Raw genomic sequence first — 17,175 nt, forward strand, 5'->3', positions numbered from 1 at the left:
CCCCCCATCTCTTCCTGTGTGTCCCGTGTCTCCCCCTATCTCTTCCCTTGTATGTGTCCCGTGTCTCCCCCCATCTCTTCCCGTGTGTCCCGTGTCTCTCCCCCCCTATCTCTTCCTGTGTGTCCCGTGTCTCCCCCTATCTCTTCCCGTGTGTCCCGTGTCTCTCACCCTATCTCTTCCCCTGTATGTCTCCTGTGTCTCCCCCCCTATCTCTTCCCCTGTATATGTCCCGTGTCTCCCCCCCCCCATCTCTTCCCCTGTATATGTCCCGTGTGTCTCACCCTATCTCTTCCCCTGTATGTTTCCCGTGTCTCTCACCCTATCTCTTCCCCTGTATGTTTCCCGTGTCTCCCCCCCTATCTCTTCCCCTGTATGTGTCCCGTGTCTCTCCCTATCTCTTCCCGTGTCTCCCCCCCTATCTCTTCCCGTGTGTCCCGTGTCTCTCCCCCTATCTCTTCCCCTGTATGTGTCCCGTGTCTCTCCCCCTATCTCTTCCCCTGTATGTGTCCCGTGTCTCCCACCTATCTCTTCCCCTGTATGAGTCCCGTGTCACTCCCCCCTATCTCTTCCCGTGTGTCCCGTGTCTCCCCCCTATCTCTTCCCATGTATGTGTCCCGTGTCTCTCCCCCCTATCTCTTCCCGTGTGTCCCGTGTCTCCCCCTATCTCTTCCCGTGTGTCCCGTGTCTCTCCCCTATCTCTTCCCCTGTATGTGTCCCGTGTCTCTCCCCCCTATCTCTTCCCCTGTATGTGTCCCGTGTCTCTCCCCCCTATCTCTTCCCCTGTATGTGTCCCGTGTCTCCCCCCATCTCTTCCTGTGTGTCCCGTGTCTCCCCCTATCTCTTCCCTTGTATGTGTCCCGTGTCTCCCCCCATCTCTTCCCGTGTGTCCCGTGTCTCTCCCCCCCTATCTCTTCCTGTGTGTCCCGTGTCTCCCCCTATCTCTTCCCGTGTGTCCCGTGTCTCTCACCCTATCTCTTCCCCTGTATGTCTCCTGTGTCTCCCCCCCTATCTCTTCCCCTGTATATGTCCCGTGTCTCCCCCCCCCCATCTCTTCCCCTGTATGTGTTCCGTGTGTCTCCCCCTATCTCTTCCCCTGTATGTGTCCCGTGTCACCCCCCTATCTCTTCCCCTGTATGTGTCCCATGTCTCCCCCCCTATCTCTCTCCTGTATGTGTCCCGTGTCTCCCCCCCTATCTCTTCCCCTGTATAGGTCCCGTGTCTCCCCCCCCATCTCTCCCCCTGTATGTGTCCCGTGTCTCTCCCCCCTATCTCTTCCCCTGTATGTGTCCCTTGTCTCTCCCCTATCTCTTCCCCTGTTTGTGTCCCGTCTCTCCTCCCCTATCTCTTCCCCTGTATGTGTCCTGTCACTCCCCCCCTATCTCTTCCCCTGTATGTGTCCCGTGTCTCTCCCCCCCTATCTCTCCCCTGTATGTCTCCCGTGTCTCCCCCTATCTTTTCCCCTGTATGTGTCCCGTGTCTCCCCTCCTATCTCTTCCCCTGTATGTGTCCCGTGTCTCTCCCCCCTATCTCTTCCCCTGTATGTGTCCCGTGTCTCTCCCCCCTATCTCTTCCCCTGTATGTGTCCCGTGTCTCCCCCCATCTCTTCCTGTGTGTCCCGTGTCTCCCCCTATCTCTTCCCTTGTATGTGTCCCGTGTCTCCCCCCATCTCTTCCCGTGTGTCCCGTGTCTCTCCCCCCCTATCTCTTCCCGTGTGTCCCGTGTCTCCCCCTATCTCTTCCCGTGTGTCCCGTGTCTCTCACCCTATCTCTTCCCCTGTATGTCTCCTGTGTCTCCCCCCCTATCTCTTCCCCTGTATATGTCCCGTGTCTCCCCCCCCATCTCTTCCCCTGTATGTGTTCCGTGTGTCTCCCCCTATCTCTTCCCCTGTATGTGTCCCGTGTCACCCCCCTATCTCTTCCCCTGTATGTGTCCCATGTCTCCCCCCTATCTCTCTCCTGTATGTGTCCCGTGTCTCCCCCCCTATCTCTTCCCCTGTATATGTCCCGTGTCTCCCCCCCCATCTCTCCCCCTGTATGTGTCCCGTGTCTCTCCCCCCTATCTCTTCCCCTGTATGTGTCCCTTGTCTCTCCCCTATCTCTTCCCCTGTTTGTGTCCCGTCTCTCCTCCCCTATCTCTTCCCCTGTATGTGTCCTGTCACTCCCCCCCTATCTCTTCCCCTGTATGTGTCCCGTGTCTCTCCCCCCCTATCTCTCCCCTGTATGTCTCCCGTGTCTCCCCCTATCTTTTCCCCTGTATGTGTCCCGTGTCTCCCCCCTATCTCTTCCCCTGTATGTGTCCCGTGTCTCTCCCCTCCCTATCTCTCCCCTGTATGTCTCCCGTGTCTCCCCCCCTATCTTTTCCCCTGTATGTCTCCCGTGTCTCCCCCCCTATCTCTTCCCCTGTATGTGTCCCGTGTCTCTCCCCCCCCTATCTCTCCCCTGTATGTCTCCCGTGTCTCCCCCCCTATCTTTTCCCCTGTATGTGTCCCGTGTCTCTCCCCCCTTATCTCTTCCCGTGTGTCCCGTGTCTCCCCCCTATCTCTTCCCCTGTATGTTTCCCGTGTCTCCCCTCCTATCTCTTCCCCTGTATGTGTCCCGTGTCTCTCTCCCCCTATCTCTTCCCCTGTATGTGTCCCGTGTCTCCCCCCTATCTCTCCCCTGTATGTCTCCCGTGTCTCCCCCCCTATCTTTTCCCCTGTATGTGTCCCGTGTCTCTCCCCCCCTATCTCTTCCCGTGTGTCCCGTGTCTCCCCCCTATCTCTTCCCCTGTATGTGTCCCTTGTCTCTCACCCCCTATCTCTTCCCCTGTATGTGTCCCGTGTCTCCCCCTATCTCTTCCCGTGTGCCCCGTGTCTCCCCCTATCTCTTCCCTTGTATGTGTCCCGTCTCTCCTCCCCTATCTCTCCCCTGTATGTGTCCCGTGTCTCTCCGCCCTATCTCTTCCCGTGTGTCCCGTGTCTCCCCCCCTATCTCTTCCCCTGTATGTGTCCCGTGTCTCCCCCTATCTCTTCCCCTGTATGTGTCCCGTGTCTCTCTCCCCTATCTCTTCTCCTGTGTCTCCTCTCTGGTCTCTATGTTGATAAGTGCGTGTTGATCTTCTCAGGACCTTTTCCTGTCCCGGCCGTTGGGTATCTTGTCCCTTCTGGATGAGCAGAGCTCCTTCCCACAGGTGAGAATGGGCCAGGGTATGGCTGTGGGGTATCTTGTCCCTTCTGGATGAGCAGAGCTCCTTCCCACGGGTGAGCATGGGCCAGGGTATGGCTGTGGGGTATCTTGTCCCTTATGGATGAGCAGAGCTCCTTCCCACAGGTGAGAATGGGCCAGGGAATGGCTGTGGGGTATCGTGTCCCTTCTGGATGAGCAGAGCTCCTTCCCACAGGTGAGAATGGGCCAGGGTATGGCTGTGGGGTATCTTGTCCCTTCTGGATGAGCAGAGCTCCTTCCCACAGGTGAGAATGGGCCAGGGTATGGCTGTGGGGTATCTTGTCCCTTATGGATGAGCAGAGCTCCTTCCCACGGGTGAGAATGGGCCAGGGTACGGCTGTGGGGTATCTTGTCCCTTCTGGATGAGCAGAGCTCCTTCCCACAGGTGAGAATGGGCCAGGGTATGGCTGTGGGGTATCTTGTCCCTTCTGGATGAGCAGAGCTCCTTCCCACAGGTGAGAATGGGCCAGGGTATGGCGGTAGGGTATCTTGTCCCTTCTGGATGAGCAGAGCTCCTTCCCACGGGTGAGAATGGGCCAGGGAATGGCTGTGGCCTTTCTCTATTGTTCAGGCACTTTGTTAGTGTGACATTGTGCCTGTGTTGCCAGAGTAATACACAGTGATGGACTTACCGGGGAGTTACCGGTGCTCCTGCAATTAGGGAGAGCCTGGGGTGTTACCGGTGCTCCGGCAATTAGGGAGAGCCCGGGGAGTTACCGGTGCTCCTGCAATTAGGGAGAGCCCGGGGAGTTACCGGTGCTCCCGCAATCAGGGAGAGCCTGGAGAGTTACCAGTGCTCCGGCAATTAGGGAGAGCCCGGGGCGTTACCGGTGCTCCGGCAATTAGGGAGAGCCTGGGGAGTTACCGGTGCTCCTGCAATTAGGGAGAGCCTGGGGAGTTACCGGTGCTCCTGCAATTAGGGAGAGCCTGGGGAGTTACCGGTGCTCCTGCAATTAGGGAGAGCCTGGGGAGTTACCGGTGCTCCTGCAATTAGGGAGAGCCTGGGGAGTTACCGGTGCTCCGGCAATTAGGGAGAGCCCAGGGAGTTACCGGTGCTCCGGCAATTAGGGACATCCCAGGGAGTTACCGGTGCTCCTGCAATTAGGGACCAGCAATTAGGGAGAGCCCGGGGAGTTACCGGTGCTCTTGCAATTAGGGAGAGCCTGGGGAGTTACCGGTGCTCCGGCACTTAGGGAGAGCCTGGGGAGTTACCGGTGCTCCGGCAATCAGGGAGAGCCTGGGGAGTTACCGGTGCTCCGGCAATTAGGGAGAGCCTGGGGAGTTACCGGTGCTCCTGCAATTAGGGAGAGCCTGGGGAGTTACCGGTGCTCCTGCAATTAGGGAGAGCCTGGGGAGTTACCGGTGCTCCTGCAATTAGGGAGAGCCCGGGGAGTTACCGGTGCTCTGGCAATTAGGGAGAGCCTGGGGAGTTACCGGTGCTCCGGCAATCAGGGACAGCCTGGGGAGTTACCGGTGCTCCGGCAATTAGGGAGAGCCTGTGGAGTTACCGGTGCTCCTGCAATTAGGGAGAGCCTGGGGAGTTACCGGTGCTCCTGCAATTAGGGAGAGCCTGGGGTGTTACCGGTGCTCCGGCAATTAGGGAGAGCCCGGGGAGTTACCGGTGCTCCTGCAATTAGGGAGAGCCCGGGGAGTTACCGGTGCTCCCGCAATCAGGGAGAGCCTGGAGAGTTACCAGTGCTCCGGCAATTAGGGAGAGCCCGGGGCGTTACCGGTGCTCCGGCAATTAGGGAGAGCCTGGGGAGTTACCGGTGCTCCTGCAATTAGGGAGAGCCTGGGGAGTTACCGGTGCTCCTGCAATTAGGGAGAGCCTGGGGAGTTACCGGTGCTCCTGCAATTAGGGAGAGCCTGGGGAGTTACCGGTGCTCCTGCAATTAGGGAGAGCCTGGGGAGTTACCGGTGCTCCGGCAATTAGGGAGAGCCCAGGGAGTTACCGGTGCTCCGGCAATTAGGGACATCCCAGGGAGTTACCGGTGCTCCTGCAATTAGGGACCAGCAATTAGGGAGAGCCCGGGGAGTTACCGGTGCTCTTGCAATTAGGGAGAGCCTGGGGAGTTACCGGTGCTCCGGCACTTAGGGAGAGCCTGGGGAGTTACCGGTGCTCCGGCAATCAGGGAGAGCCTGGGGAGTTACCGGTGCTCCGGCAATTAGGGAGAGCCTGGGGAGTTACCGGTGCTCCTGCAATTAGGGAGAGCCTGGGGAGTTACCGGTGCTCCTGCAATTAGGGAGAGCCTGGGGAGTTACCGGTGCTCCTGCAATTAGGGAGAGCCCGGGGAGTTACCGGTGCTCTGGCAATTAGGGAGAGCCTGGGGAGTTACCGGTGCTCCGGCAATCAGGGACAGCCTGGGGAGTTACCGGTGCTCCGGCAATTAGGGAGAGCCTGTGGAGTTACCGGTGCTCCTGCAATTAGGGAGAGCCTGGGGAGTTACCGGTGCTCCTGCAATTAGGGAGAGCCTGGGGTGTTACCGGTGCTCCGGCAATTAGGGAGAGCCCGGGGAGTTACCGGTGCTCCTGCAATTAGGGAGAGCCCGGGGAGTTACCGGTGCTCCCGCAATCAGGGAGAGCCTGGAGAGTTACCAGTGCTCCGGCAATTAGGGAGAGCCCGGGGCGTTACCGGTGCTCCGGCAATTAGGGAGAGCCTGGGGAGTTACCGGTGCTCCTGCAATTAGGGAGAGCCTGGGGAGTTACCGGTGCTCCTGCAATTAGGGAGAGCCTGGGGAGTTACCGGTGCTCCTGCAATTAGGGAGAGCCTGGGGAGTTACCGGTGCTCCTGCAATTAGGGAGAGCCTGGGGAGTTACCGGTGCTCCGGCAATTAGGGAGAGCCTGGGGAGTTACTGGTGCTCCAGCAATTAGGGAGAGCCTGGGGAGTTACCGGTGCTCCTGCAATTAGGGAGAGCATGGGGAGTTACCGGTGCTCCTGCAATCAGGGAGAGCCCGGGGAGTTACCGGTGCTCCTGCAATTAGGGACAGCCCGGGGAGTTACCGGTGCTCCTGCAATTAGGGAGAGCCCGGGGAGTTACCGGTGCTCCTGCAATTAGGGAGAGCCCGGGGAGTTACTGGTGCTCCTGCAATTAGGGAGAGCCCGGGGAGTTACCGGTGCTCCGGCAATTAGGGAGAGTCTGGGGAGTTACCGGTGCTCCGGCAATTAGGGAGAGCCTGGGGAGTTACCGTGCAATTAGGGAGAGCCCGGGGAGTTACCGGTGCTCCTGAAATTAGGGAGAGCCCGGGGAGTTACCGGTGCTCCGGCAATTAGGGAGAGTCTGGGGAGTTACCGGTGCTCCGTCAATTAGGGAGAGCCTGGGGAGTTACCGTGCAATTAGGGAGAGCCCGGGGAGTTACCGGTGCTCCGGCAATTAGGGACAGCCTGCGGGTGGGTGACGTCGCTTTAAAAATAATAAATAGTTATAAAAATCCGAAGTGCCCTGTGATGCTTTTCTACTTTTATGTAACCACCTTTCCCATGTGTGTTGCTGACGCGCACACACATGCTGACGCGCGCACACTCACATGCTGACACGTGCATGCACACAGACATGCTGACACACACACACAAAATGTGGAAGCACACACACACAATGCTGACACACACAAAATGCTGACTCCAAACACACACATGCTGACGCGCACACACTGACATGCTCAATGCTCACACACACACATGCTGACGTTCACACACACAAGCTGACGCGCACACACACATGCTCACACACACAAGCTGACGCGCACACACACATGCTGACGCAGACATGCTGACGGGCACACAGACACGGAACACACACAGACATGCTGACGCGTGCGCACACACATGCACACAGACATGCTGGCGCGCACACACACACACACACAGACACACAGACATGCTGACGTGTGCACGGTGGTGGTTAAGGAGTACCCAGGCCAATAATAAAGGTATTATGCCCAGCTGGGTGCCCCTTAGCCATATTGGGAAATTGTAGATTGCCAGCTCTGCAACCCAGTAATGGCAGTAACATTGTGATTTTAATAAAAATGTCTGTGTGTCTCCCACCAGGTATAAGGTGCGAGAATAATGTCATTTCTGAATGTAATGTTTAACCGTAGCAGTGTTTCCCTGTAAACCGCGCAAAGGAAAAATGGTTTTAAAACCCAGCAGCACGCAGCATAGCAAGTGGCGTTTAGCTAACTTCTTCTAGGATGCTCCTAGCGCGCGGAGATTTGCTGTGAGCGCTGGGTGGGTAAAATCATGGAAAAGTTGATAGCGCAGTTTTTATAAAGTTATATAAAAAACTGATGAATGAAAGTCCCCCTATTTTAATTGTTCCAATATTATAGGCATAAAGGAATATTTATTCAGACGGCCGGAACAGAGGAAACACTTAATTTGTAAGCACTGTACTTTAGAAATGCATAGCAGGAAATTCCTGCGAGGTAAGCGACGCATATTTAGCCCGGACTTCTAAAACACCCCGCTGGCTCAGAGCCAAGATGTCTGAAAAAGTCCGGAGTTAAAAGGCTTCGGCCGACTAAGTTGTTAAGTGGAGAGGGGTAATGCAAGTATCCCCATCTTAGTAAATGTCCGGGCAAATGGGCCAGATGTCCGGCCAGCTCAGACAAAATGTCGCCAGGTAAGGGGGACGAGTCTAGTATGCTAAGCGGCAAAGGTGCGAGGTTCGTGCATGCCCTTAGCAAACTAAGAAGCCCTCTGCCAGGTTTTGCCAAGTATGGGCAACTCTGGGATAAGTGGGAATATTTGTTCCCACGGAGAGATTGGCTGCAGAGGTTAAAGATAGGGGTTCTTACTTTGTATTGTATTGTATGTCTTTATTTATATAGCGCCATTAATATACATAGCGCTTCACAGTAGTAATACATGTGGTAATCAAATAAATAACAGATAATATAAATAACAGATCATGGGAATAAGTGCTTTAGACATAAACGTAACATAAGGAAGAGGAGTCCCTGCCCCGAGGAGCTTACAGTCTAATTGGTAGGTAGGGAGAACGTACAGAGACAGTAGGAGAGAGTTCTGGTAAGTGCGTCTGCAGGGGGCCAAGCTTTATGTATCGTGTTCAGAATATCCACAGTGCTATTCATATCCTTCTTTAAGCAAGTGGGTCTTAAAGGTGGATAGAGAGGGTGCTAGTCGGGTACTGAGGGGAAGGGCATTCCAGAGGTGTGGGGCAGTCAGTTAAAAAGGTTTAAGGCGGGAGAGGGCTTTAGATACAAAGGGGGTAGAAAGAAGACATCTTTGAGTATTCTTACTGCATAAAAATCCCTGCAGCCGATTGGGAGTCAGTTCCATCTTAGCTTGACTTTAAACTTTTTACCATCGTAACCCAAGTCAAGTGCTGGTAAGAACTAAGGATTCCAGAACAAATTCTACGGTGGTAGAACGAAGAAAGCAGCTCCGGCAGAGAAACAGCGGTTGCGAGAGGCGCCACTGTCCCAAGACTGTTTTCGGCTCTGTTTGCGCACAGCTCCCGCTCCTGGGAAATTGGGCCTAGAGACTGTATTTCTAAAGATTTTGTTTTGAAAATAGAAGATTTCCTTTTACGCCATCCCATTAAGTACAGTAGGTTCATTTCTGTAAATAAATCACAATTTATTTTATCTATTGCTTTGCTCAATGAAAGGATCTGGGTAATTTGGTGTTAAAAGTTCTGGTCTCCCGTGACAGGCTTTTTTCTGGTGGCAGCGGTGGGATCTGATTGAGCCTATGGTATAGTATCCTGCAGGATCCTATAGCATAGAGGGAGACTCGAAAGTTGTGCGCTCCCAAAGAAAGCGGTAGCATTCACACAGTTTGCAAGTGCACAAAAAAGTACAGTCACCCTTTGTCCCATAACTTTTTGCCTGCGGGTGAAATATGGACAAGCTAGCAGGACGATTCCGGACATGGGATCATACCTGGATCGTTGTCCGCTGTGAGAGTTATGGACTACCGGCGGCTGGTCGGTCAAAGGTGCAACGGAGGAGGATTTGGAACGGCATGAAGCCGGCATTGCTTTCCCTGAGGGCACGGAGACCGTAACTGGAGCCACAGTGATCACACTTCAGCCCGGGGTGCAGGAGGTTATTCCAGCCCTGGAGCGAGATGGACATGTGGAGGGAGAGGGTGCTCACTGGGATAATGGTGAATGACTGGGTCTTGGGAGTGCGGGAGGTGTAGTCCCCATGGCTACTGGACCTGCTAGCCCTGGACTCACAGCACTTCTTGCCTCATGGGGAGATAAGGCTACAGCAGATGAGAGGATTCAGATTTTTGCAGCAGTACACGGTCAAGTGGACCACCACAGTTCTAACAAGTTTGTCTGTGGCACCGATAAAATCAATGGTTTTCTCACAGACTTTGAAACACAGTGAGATACCGTGTGCCAGAACGGGACTGGGTGCTGATAATGCACCCCATGTTGTCTGGGGTGGCCAAAGAAACACTGCAGGGTATCCCACGAGAAGACCGGGATGATTATCAACATGTGAAAGCTTTGCTGCTGTTGCAGTATGGCCTCACCCCAGAAGCTTACCGGGACAGGGGAACGTTATCTGAAAGAGTCCTATGTCCGGTACGGGGCCCGCATGGCAATGTAGGGTCCCAGTGGGTGGAGGGTTGTGGTGCTGCAAAATGCCACACTTTGCTGGACTTAATGTTTCAAGAGCAGTTATTGCAGCAGTGTCCCTCAGACATGAGGGCATGGGTCTTTCACCGTAAACCTAGGACCCATGTGGAAGCTGCAAGGATGGCTGATGAATTTGTAACAAGTCGCTCCCTGATGGATGAGAAAGGGGCTCCCAAGAAACTGGCTATGCCAGCCAAGGGAGCCAAGCAGACTCCTCAGTGGGTACACAAGCCTGCAGCAGAGAACAGCCTTTCAAAAGCTGCAGAGTTTAAGCACAAGAGGAGATGCTATCTCTTTAACAAAGTGGGGCACATCAGACCAGACTGTCCGGACTGTGTCAAGTCCGGTGGACACCATCAGGGACAACGTTCTCCAGCTGTGAGGCCGGTCGCCCGTGTGCCATTGGAACACACAGAGGAACCAAGTACAGCCGCGGAATCAACCCATAGAGGGAGTTCCACGGAGAGATCTGCACTTGCTTCCCCGGGACCCGCACCGGAGACAAAGGGACATCAGGTTGAACCAGTCAGGTTGCAATCCAACGATGTCCGGCAGAAAAATCTGCGAAAAGTGACTCTCGATCGCCAAGCGTGCGGCTTGCTGTACTCCGGTGCCACTGTTACCCTGGTCCGACCAGAGGATTTGCTCCCGGGCACCGGGATGCAATTGACCATGCTAGATGGAGGACAGCGGTCACTCCAGGTTTCCCGGGTGTTTTTGGATTGGGGTGCCGGTCATGGCATGAGGGAGCTGGGGGTATTGCCTGGGTTAGATGCCGCAGTTTTGCTTGGCAATGACCTGGGGCACGTAACCTGTGTGTTCACAGCAGAGCTGGCTCCTGTTGCAGCGATTTACTAGGAGCCAGTCAGCAAGGATCGCAGCAGAACCATCCCCTGTCCCCCTGCATTTGGGACCAACGGTTCCAGCGGTCTATGCGGAGACCAGACAGTTACGCAAGACTGAGTCGCCACCAGAGACTGACTTTCTTTCCCCTTTACCTGTTCCTGTTCCCCCCGACTTAGAGACTAAGGGTGGGTGGCCAGTGTTAGGGACAGAGTTTAGAGATGCCGTGAAAGCTGATCCCAACTTGGAAGGTATGCGACTTCCGGTGTCCGAGTCTAGGGCAAATGAAGGGTCAGACCACTTTCTGTGGCACCACGGGCTTCTGTATAGGGAGCAAGGATCTACCGGGTTAGATAGTCTGGACTGGTAGAAGACAGCTAGTGGTACCCAGGCAGTACAGGCAGCAATTATTACAGGTAGCCCACTCCATTCCACTAGCGGGGCATCAGGGGGTCACTCGGACGACAGCCTGGCTGTTGCAGCGTTACTACTGGCCGGGGGCATCAGGAGCAGTGGCAAATATCTGCTGCTCCTGTGATGCCTGCCAGCGAGTAGGTTAGGCGGGTGATCGGGGAAGACACCCCTGAACCTGTTACCGGTAATAGAACCATTCCAGAGGGTAGCTATGGATTTAGTGGGACCCTTAATGGTTCCTAGCTGGTCAGGGAAGCACTACGTCCTTATGGCGGTGGATTTTGCCACCCGGTACCCTGAGGCGGTTGCGCTTGCGACTATAGATGCTAAGGCATTTTTAGGGATTTTTACTAGGGTAGGTTTCCCTAGCGAGATCCTAACCGATCAAGGGTCACAATTCATGAGTGAATTGTTAGTGTCTCTGGGATGCGTGCGGGATGAAGCACCAGCGCTTGACCCCTTATCACCCCCAAACCAACGGACTATGTTAGAGGTTCAATGGTACCCTGAAGATGCTTTGTATATTTATAGAGGCAGAGGGGAAAGACTGAGAGATTCACCTGCAGCACTTGCTGTTTGCGTACCGAGAGGTACCACAAGAATCGACAGACTTTTCTCCCTTCGAGCTTCTATATGGGCGCAGGGTACGAGGACCTCTCAACCTATTCCGTGAGGGGTGGGAATGGGAGGCTACCAATACTGATGCTTCTGTGCTTCAGTACGTGGTAAATCTCAGAGATCGATTAGAGATGCTCATGGGGTTGGTGTAGGACAACCTTAGGGATGCTCAAACCAAGCAGAAGACTTGGCATGATCAGAATGCCCGTAGTAGATCATTCATCCCAGGACAGCAAGTACTTGTTCTAATGCCCACTCGGAAGAACAAATTAATGGCTGCCTGGTGTGGACCATACATGGTTCTCAGGAAGATGAATGAGTGCAACTATGTTGTGCAGTTAGATGGAGAGAAAGGTAGAACTAGGACATATCATATTAACATGCTCAAGGACTACTTTGCACTGAGTGAGGTATCAGTGCTGGCTATCTGTAGCCCACCGATGGGGGATCCGGCAAGCAATGCTCTTCCGGTCCTCCTAGGGGAGATGAGGCAGTGGGTACAGTGGAGCAGGTAGAGATAAGGCCCCAGTTGAGAAGGCAGCAGAGAGCAGAGGCTAGGAATATGTTAGAGCAGCATAGGGTCCTGTTCTCGGACAAGCCGGGCAGAACGCATATTACAGATCATCCTGTGCTCACAGGAGATCTGCGTCCTCTGCATAAGCATGCCTACAGGGTAACTGCAGAGGTGAAGGGCAGTACAGTGAGGAAGGTAGAAGAGATGCTGGCCCTAGGGGTAATTGTAATGTCCCAGAGCCCTTTGGCTTGTCCAGTATTCCTCGTACCTAAGAAGGATGGGACAACCCACTTCTGTGTGAACTACCATCAGGTCAAAGCAGGGACGGTGTCAGATGCTTACCCCCATGCCCAGCATGGATGAGCTGCTAGATGAGCTCATGGGGGCAAAGTATCTGACGACCATGGACCTAAGTAAAGGTTACTGGCAGACCCCCTGACCCAGGAGGCTAGGGAGAAGTCAGCCTTCATCACTCCGAGTGGCCTCTGAGTTTTTAGTGATGCCATCCGGGATGAAAAATGCCCCGGCTACCTTCCAAAACCTGGTTAATAGGTTGTTAGAAGGGATGCAGAGTTTTGCAAGGGCATACCTGGATGATATTGCTGTCTTTAGTAATTCATGGGATTCTCATCTAGTACATGTAGCAGCGGTGCTAGAGAGAATTAGGGTAGCAGGGCTTATCTTGAAACCCACTAAGGGTTTGGTAGGAATGTCTGAGGTGTTGTACCTAGGGCACAGGGTGGGTGGAGGGCAACTGAAGCCTGAACCAGCTACGGTTGAGGCAATAGTGCAGTGACCCATCCCCAAGACTAAGAAGCAGGTTATGGCTTTCCTAGGCAATGCCGGCTATTATAGGAAGTTTGTCCCGCAGTATAGTGGAATGATGGTAGTGCACACACTCAAACAGAGGATAGTGGGGTACTTAACCGCCAGTGCGCTGGTTCTGGGGAGCTCCTGAAGTCCCAAATAGATCCAGTGAAGAAGAAGAATCAGGCACACGGTCTTAATCATAAACAGTATAGACATAAGGGGATTTTCATTCAGACAGCCGGAATGGAGGAAACACTTAATTTGTAATCACTGTACTTTAGAAATGCATAGCAGGAAATTCCTGCGAGGTAAGCAACGCATATTTAACCCAGACTTCTAAAACACCCCCCGCTGGCACAGAGCCAAGATGTCTAAGAACTAAGGATTCCACAACCAATTCTACGGCAGTAGAACAAAGAAAGCAGCTCCGGCGGAGAAACGGCGGTTGCGAGAGGCGCCACTGTCCAAAGACTGTTTTCGGCTCTGTTTGCGCACAACTCCCGCTCCTGGGAAATATGTGCCTAGAGACTGTATTTCCAAAGATTTCGTTTTGGGAATAGAAGATTTCGTTTTACCCTGTCCCAGTAAGTGTATTTCAAGTGTTTTTTGTAAACGAATGTGTGTATGTTCATTTCTGTAAATAAATCACAATTTATTTTATCTCTTACTTTACTCAATCAAAGGAGCCAGGTAATATGGTGTTAAAAGTGCTGGTCTCCCGTGACACACACACAGACATGCTGACGTGCACACACACACACACACACACACACACACACACATATGCTGACACACACACACGCTGACACAGACACACACTCATGCTGACACGCACACACACACATGCTGACACGCGCACACACACGCATGCTGACACGCACACACATACGCATGCTGACACGCGCACACACACACACACACACGCTGACACACACACATGCTGACACACACACACACACACATGCTGACACACACACACATGCTCACACGCACACGCACACACACACACACACATGCTGACACGCGCACACACACACGCATGCTGACACGCACACGCATACTGACACGCGCACACACACACATGCATGCTGACACACACAAACACAGACGCTTCCCCACTGTGTGTTGCCCGGTGAGGCTCCGTCGCTTTTCATATCCCTGGACACACTGACCGGTCCTGTTTGATAGTGATCAGGGTGACCGAGGTCCTCGTTGCCGGCATGACACAGGATGAGGAAAAACTTTGTCCCGTGCCGGCTGCTATTTCTATGGGGGAGACAGGGACCCCTCAATCAGAGGGGCAGCTTATTCTTCCTGTGTCTGTCTCCAGGCTTCCGACGGCTCCTTGGTGAAGAAGCTGAGCGCTGGATGCAGCGGGAACGCTCACTTTGAGCCGCTGCGAAGCCGCGATCCAGGATTCATTATCCATCATTACGCGGGGAAGGTGGGACATTAATGTCAACTTTCCTAGTGACGCAGAATTACAGTGTAACTACTGAATGATTTGTGGACACATTTCCCCTCTCCCCCCTGCCTCCCTCCCTCCTCCCCCCTGCCTCCCTCCCTCCTCCCCCCCACCTGTCCCCTTCCCTCCTCTCCCACGTTCCCCTCTTCCCACATGCCTCCCCCACCCATTCCTCTCTTACTGCCCCCTCCTCTCCCCCCACCCCCTCCCCCCACCCCCTCCTCTCCCCACCACCCCCTCCTCTCCCCACCACCCCCGCCTCTCCTCTCCCCACCACCCCCGCCCCTCTCCCCACCACCCCCGCCCCTCCTCCCACCACCCCCGCCCCTCCTCTCCCCACCACTCCCACCCCTCCTCTCCCCACCACCCCCGCCACTCCTCTCCCCCGCCCCTCCTCTCACCCACCCCCTCCTCTCCCCCACTTCTTCCCTCCCCCCATTTCTTCCCTCCCCCTCCCCCCATTTCTTCCCTCCCCCCTCCCCCATTTCTTCCCTCCCCCATGTCTTCCCTCCCCCTCCCCCACTTCTTTCCTCCCCCACTTCTTTCCTCCCCTCCCCCACTTCTTCCCTCCCCCTCCCCCACTTCTTCCCTCCCCCTCCCCCACTTCTTCCCTCCCCCTCCCCCCACTTCTTCCCTCCCCCTACTTCTTCCCTCCCCCTCCCCCCATTTCTTCACTCTCCCCCCATTTCTTCCCTCTTCACCCCCCGCCCCCTCCTCTTCCCCCTCCTCCCCCCGCCCCCTCCTCTTCCCCCTCCTCCCCCCGCCCCCTCCCTTCCCCCTCCTCCCCCTCCCCCTCTTCCCCCCACCCCCTCTTCCCCCCAACCCCTCCTCCCCCTCCTCTTCCCCCTCCTCCCCCCTCATCCCCCCTCCTCTTCCCCCTCCTCCCCCCTCCTCTTGCCACTCCTCCCCCCTCCTCTTGCCCTCCTCCCCCCTCCACCCCCCTCCACCTCCCTCCCACCTTCTCTCTCCCCCCTTCTCTCTCCCCCTCCCTCCTGTTCTCTCTCCCCCCTCCCCTTCTCTCTCCCCCCTCCCCTTCTCTCTCCCCCCTCCCCTTCTCTCTCCCCCCCTCCCCTTCTCTCTCCCCCCTCCCCTTCTCTCTCCCCCCCTCCCCTTCTCTCTCCCCCCCTCCCCTTCTCTCTCCCCCCTCCCCTTCTCTCTCCCCCCTCCCCTTCTCTCTCCCCCCTCCCCTTCTCTCTTCCCCCCTTCTCTCTTCCCCCTTCCCCTTCTCTTCCCCCCTTCCCCTTCTCTCTTATCCCCCTTCTCTCTCCCCCTCCTCCCCTTCTCCCCCTCCTCCCCTTCCCCCTCCTCTTCCCCCTCCTCCCCCCTCCTCTTCCCCCTCCTCCCCCCTCCTCCCCCCTCCTCCCACCTCCTCCCCCCCTCCTCTCCCCTCCTCCCCCCTCCTCTTCCCCCTCCTCTTCCCCCTTCTCCCCCCTCCTCTTCCCCCTTCTCCCCCCTCCTATTCCCCCTTCTCTTCCCCCTCCTCCCCCCCTCCCCCTCCCCCTCCTCCCCCCTCTCTCTCCCCCTCCCTCCTCCCCTCTCTCCCCCTCCCTCCCCCTCTCTCTCCCTCCCTACCCCTCTCTCTCCCCCCTCTCCCCCTCTCTCTCCCCCTCCCCCCTTTCTCTCTCCCCCTCCCTCCCACCTTCTCTCTCCCCCCTTCTCTCTCCCCCCTTCTCTCTCCCCCTCCCTCCTGTTCTCTCTCCCCTCTTCCCCCCTCCCCTTCTCTCTCCCCCTCCCCTTCTTTCTCCCCCTCCCCTTCTCTTCCCCCCTCCCCTTCTCTCTTCTCCCCTTCCCCTTCTCTCTTATCCCCCTTCCCCTTCTCTCTTATCCCCCTTCTTTCCCCCTCCTCCCCTTCTCCCCCTCCTCCCCTTCTCTCTCCCCCTCCCCTTCTCTCCCCCCCTTCTCTCTCCCCCTCCTTCTCTCTCCCCCTCCTTCTCTCTCCCCCTCCTTCTCTCTCCCCCTCCTCAGGTTAAGTACACAGCTGTGGGTTTCCTGGAGAAGAATCGGGACACACTCCCCACCATCATCCAGGGGCTCTTCATAACCAGTGTTACCCCCTTACTGAGCGTCCTGTTCACAGGTAACAATGGGAGAGCTTTGCTGCCTCCCCCCCTTCCATCCCTTTCCCCCCTTCCCTCCCCCCTCCCCTCCCCCTTCCCTCCCTTTCCCCCCTGTGTGTGTGTGCAGGGGGGGGGGGAGTGTGTGTGTGTGCGCCGGGGGTGTGTGTGTGTGTGTGCGTGCGCCGGGGGGTGGGGGGGGAGGAGAGTGTGTGTGTGCACCGGGGGTGTGTGTGTGTGTGTGTGTGTGTGTGTGTGTGTGTGTGTGGGGTGAGTGTATGTTGGTGAGGAGGATGGAGGGAGGTGTGTGTGTGTGTGGGGGGGGAGTGTGTGTGTGCAGGGGGGGGAGTGTGTGTGTGTGCGCCGGGGGTGTGTGTGTGTGTGCGTGCGCCGGAGGGTGGGGGGGGAGGAGAGTGTGTGTGTGTGTGCACCGGGGGTGTGTGTTCGTGTGTGTGTGGGAGGAGAGAGAGTGTGTGTGGGGGGTGCCGGGGGGAGTGTGTGGGGGGGGTGCCAGGGGGAAGTGTGTGTGTGTGCGCGCCGGGGGGGGAGTGTGTGTGTGTGTATGCGCCGGAGGGGAGTGTGTGTGTGCGCGCGCCGGGTGTGTGTGTGTATGTGTGTGCGCCGGAGGGGAGTGTG

The 17,175-nt window shown here is 56.0% G+C and overlaps 1 protein-coding gene across 1 annotated transcript in view; it reads left to right on the forward strand.

Moving 5' to 3' along the window:
- LOC142482965 (myosin-IIIb-like) overlaps positions 1-17,175 on the forward strand; it is a 197,069-nt gene that overhangs the window by 176,850 nt on the left and 3,044 nt on the right. Inside the window, exons 13-15 of the mRNA XM_075583083.1 lie at positions 3,103-3,168; positions 14,351-14,464; positions 16,451-16,562. Coding sequence (XP_075439198.1) covers positions 3,103-3,168; positions 14,351-14,464; positions 16,451-16,562 — 292 coding nt within the window. The remainder of the gene's footprint in view (positions 1-3,102; positions 3,169-14,350; positions 14,465-16,450; positions 16,563-17,175) is intronic.

Source organism: Ascaphus truei, unplaced genomic scaffold, assembly GCF_040206685.1.
Source record: "Ascaphus truei isolate aAscTru1 unplaced genomic scaffold, aAscTru1.hap1 HAP1_SCAFFOLD_284, whole genome shotgun sequence".
NCBI classification, from domain to species: domain Eukaryota; kingdom Metazoa; phylum Chordata; class Amphibia; order Anura; family Ascaphidae; genus Ascaphus; species Ascaphus truei.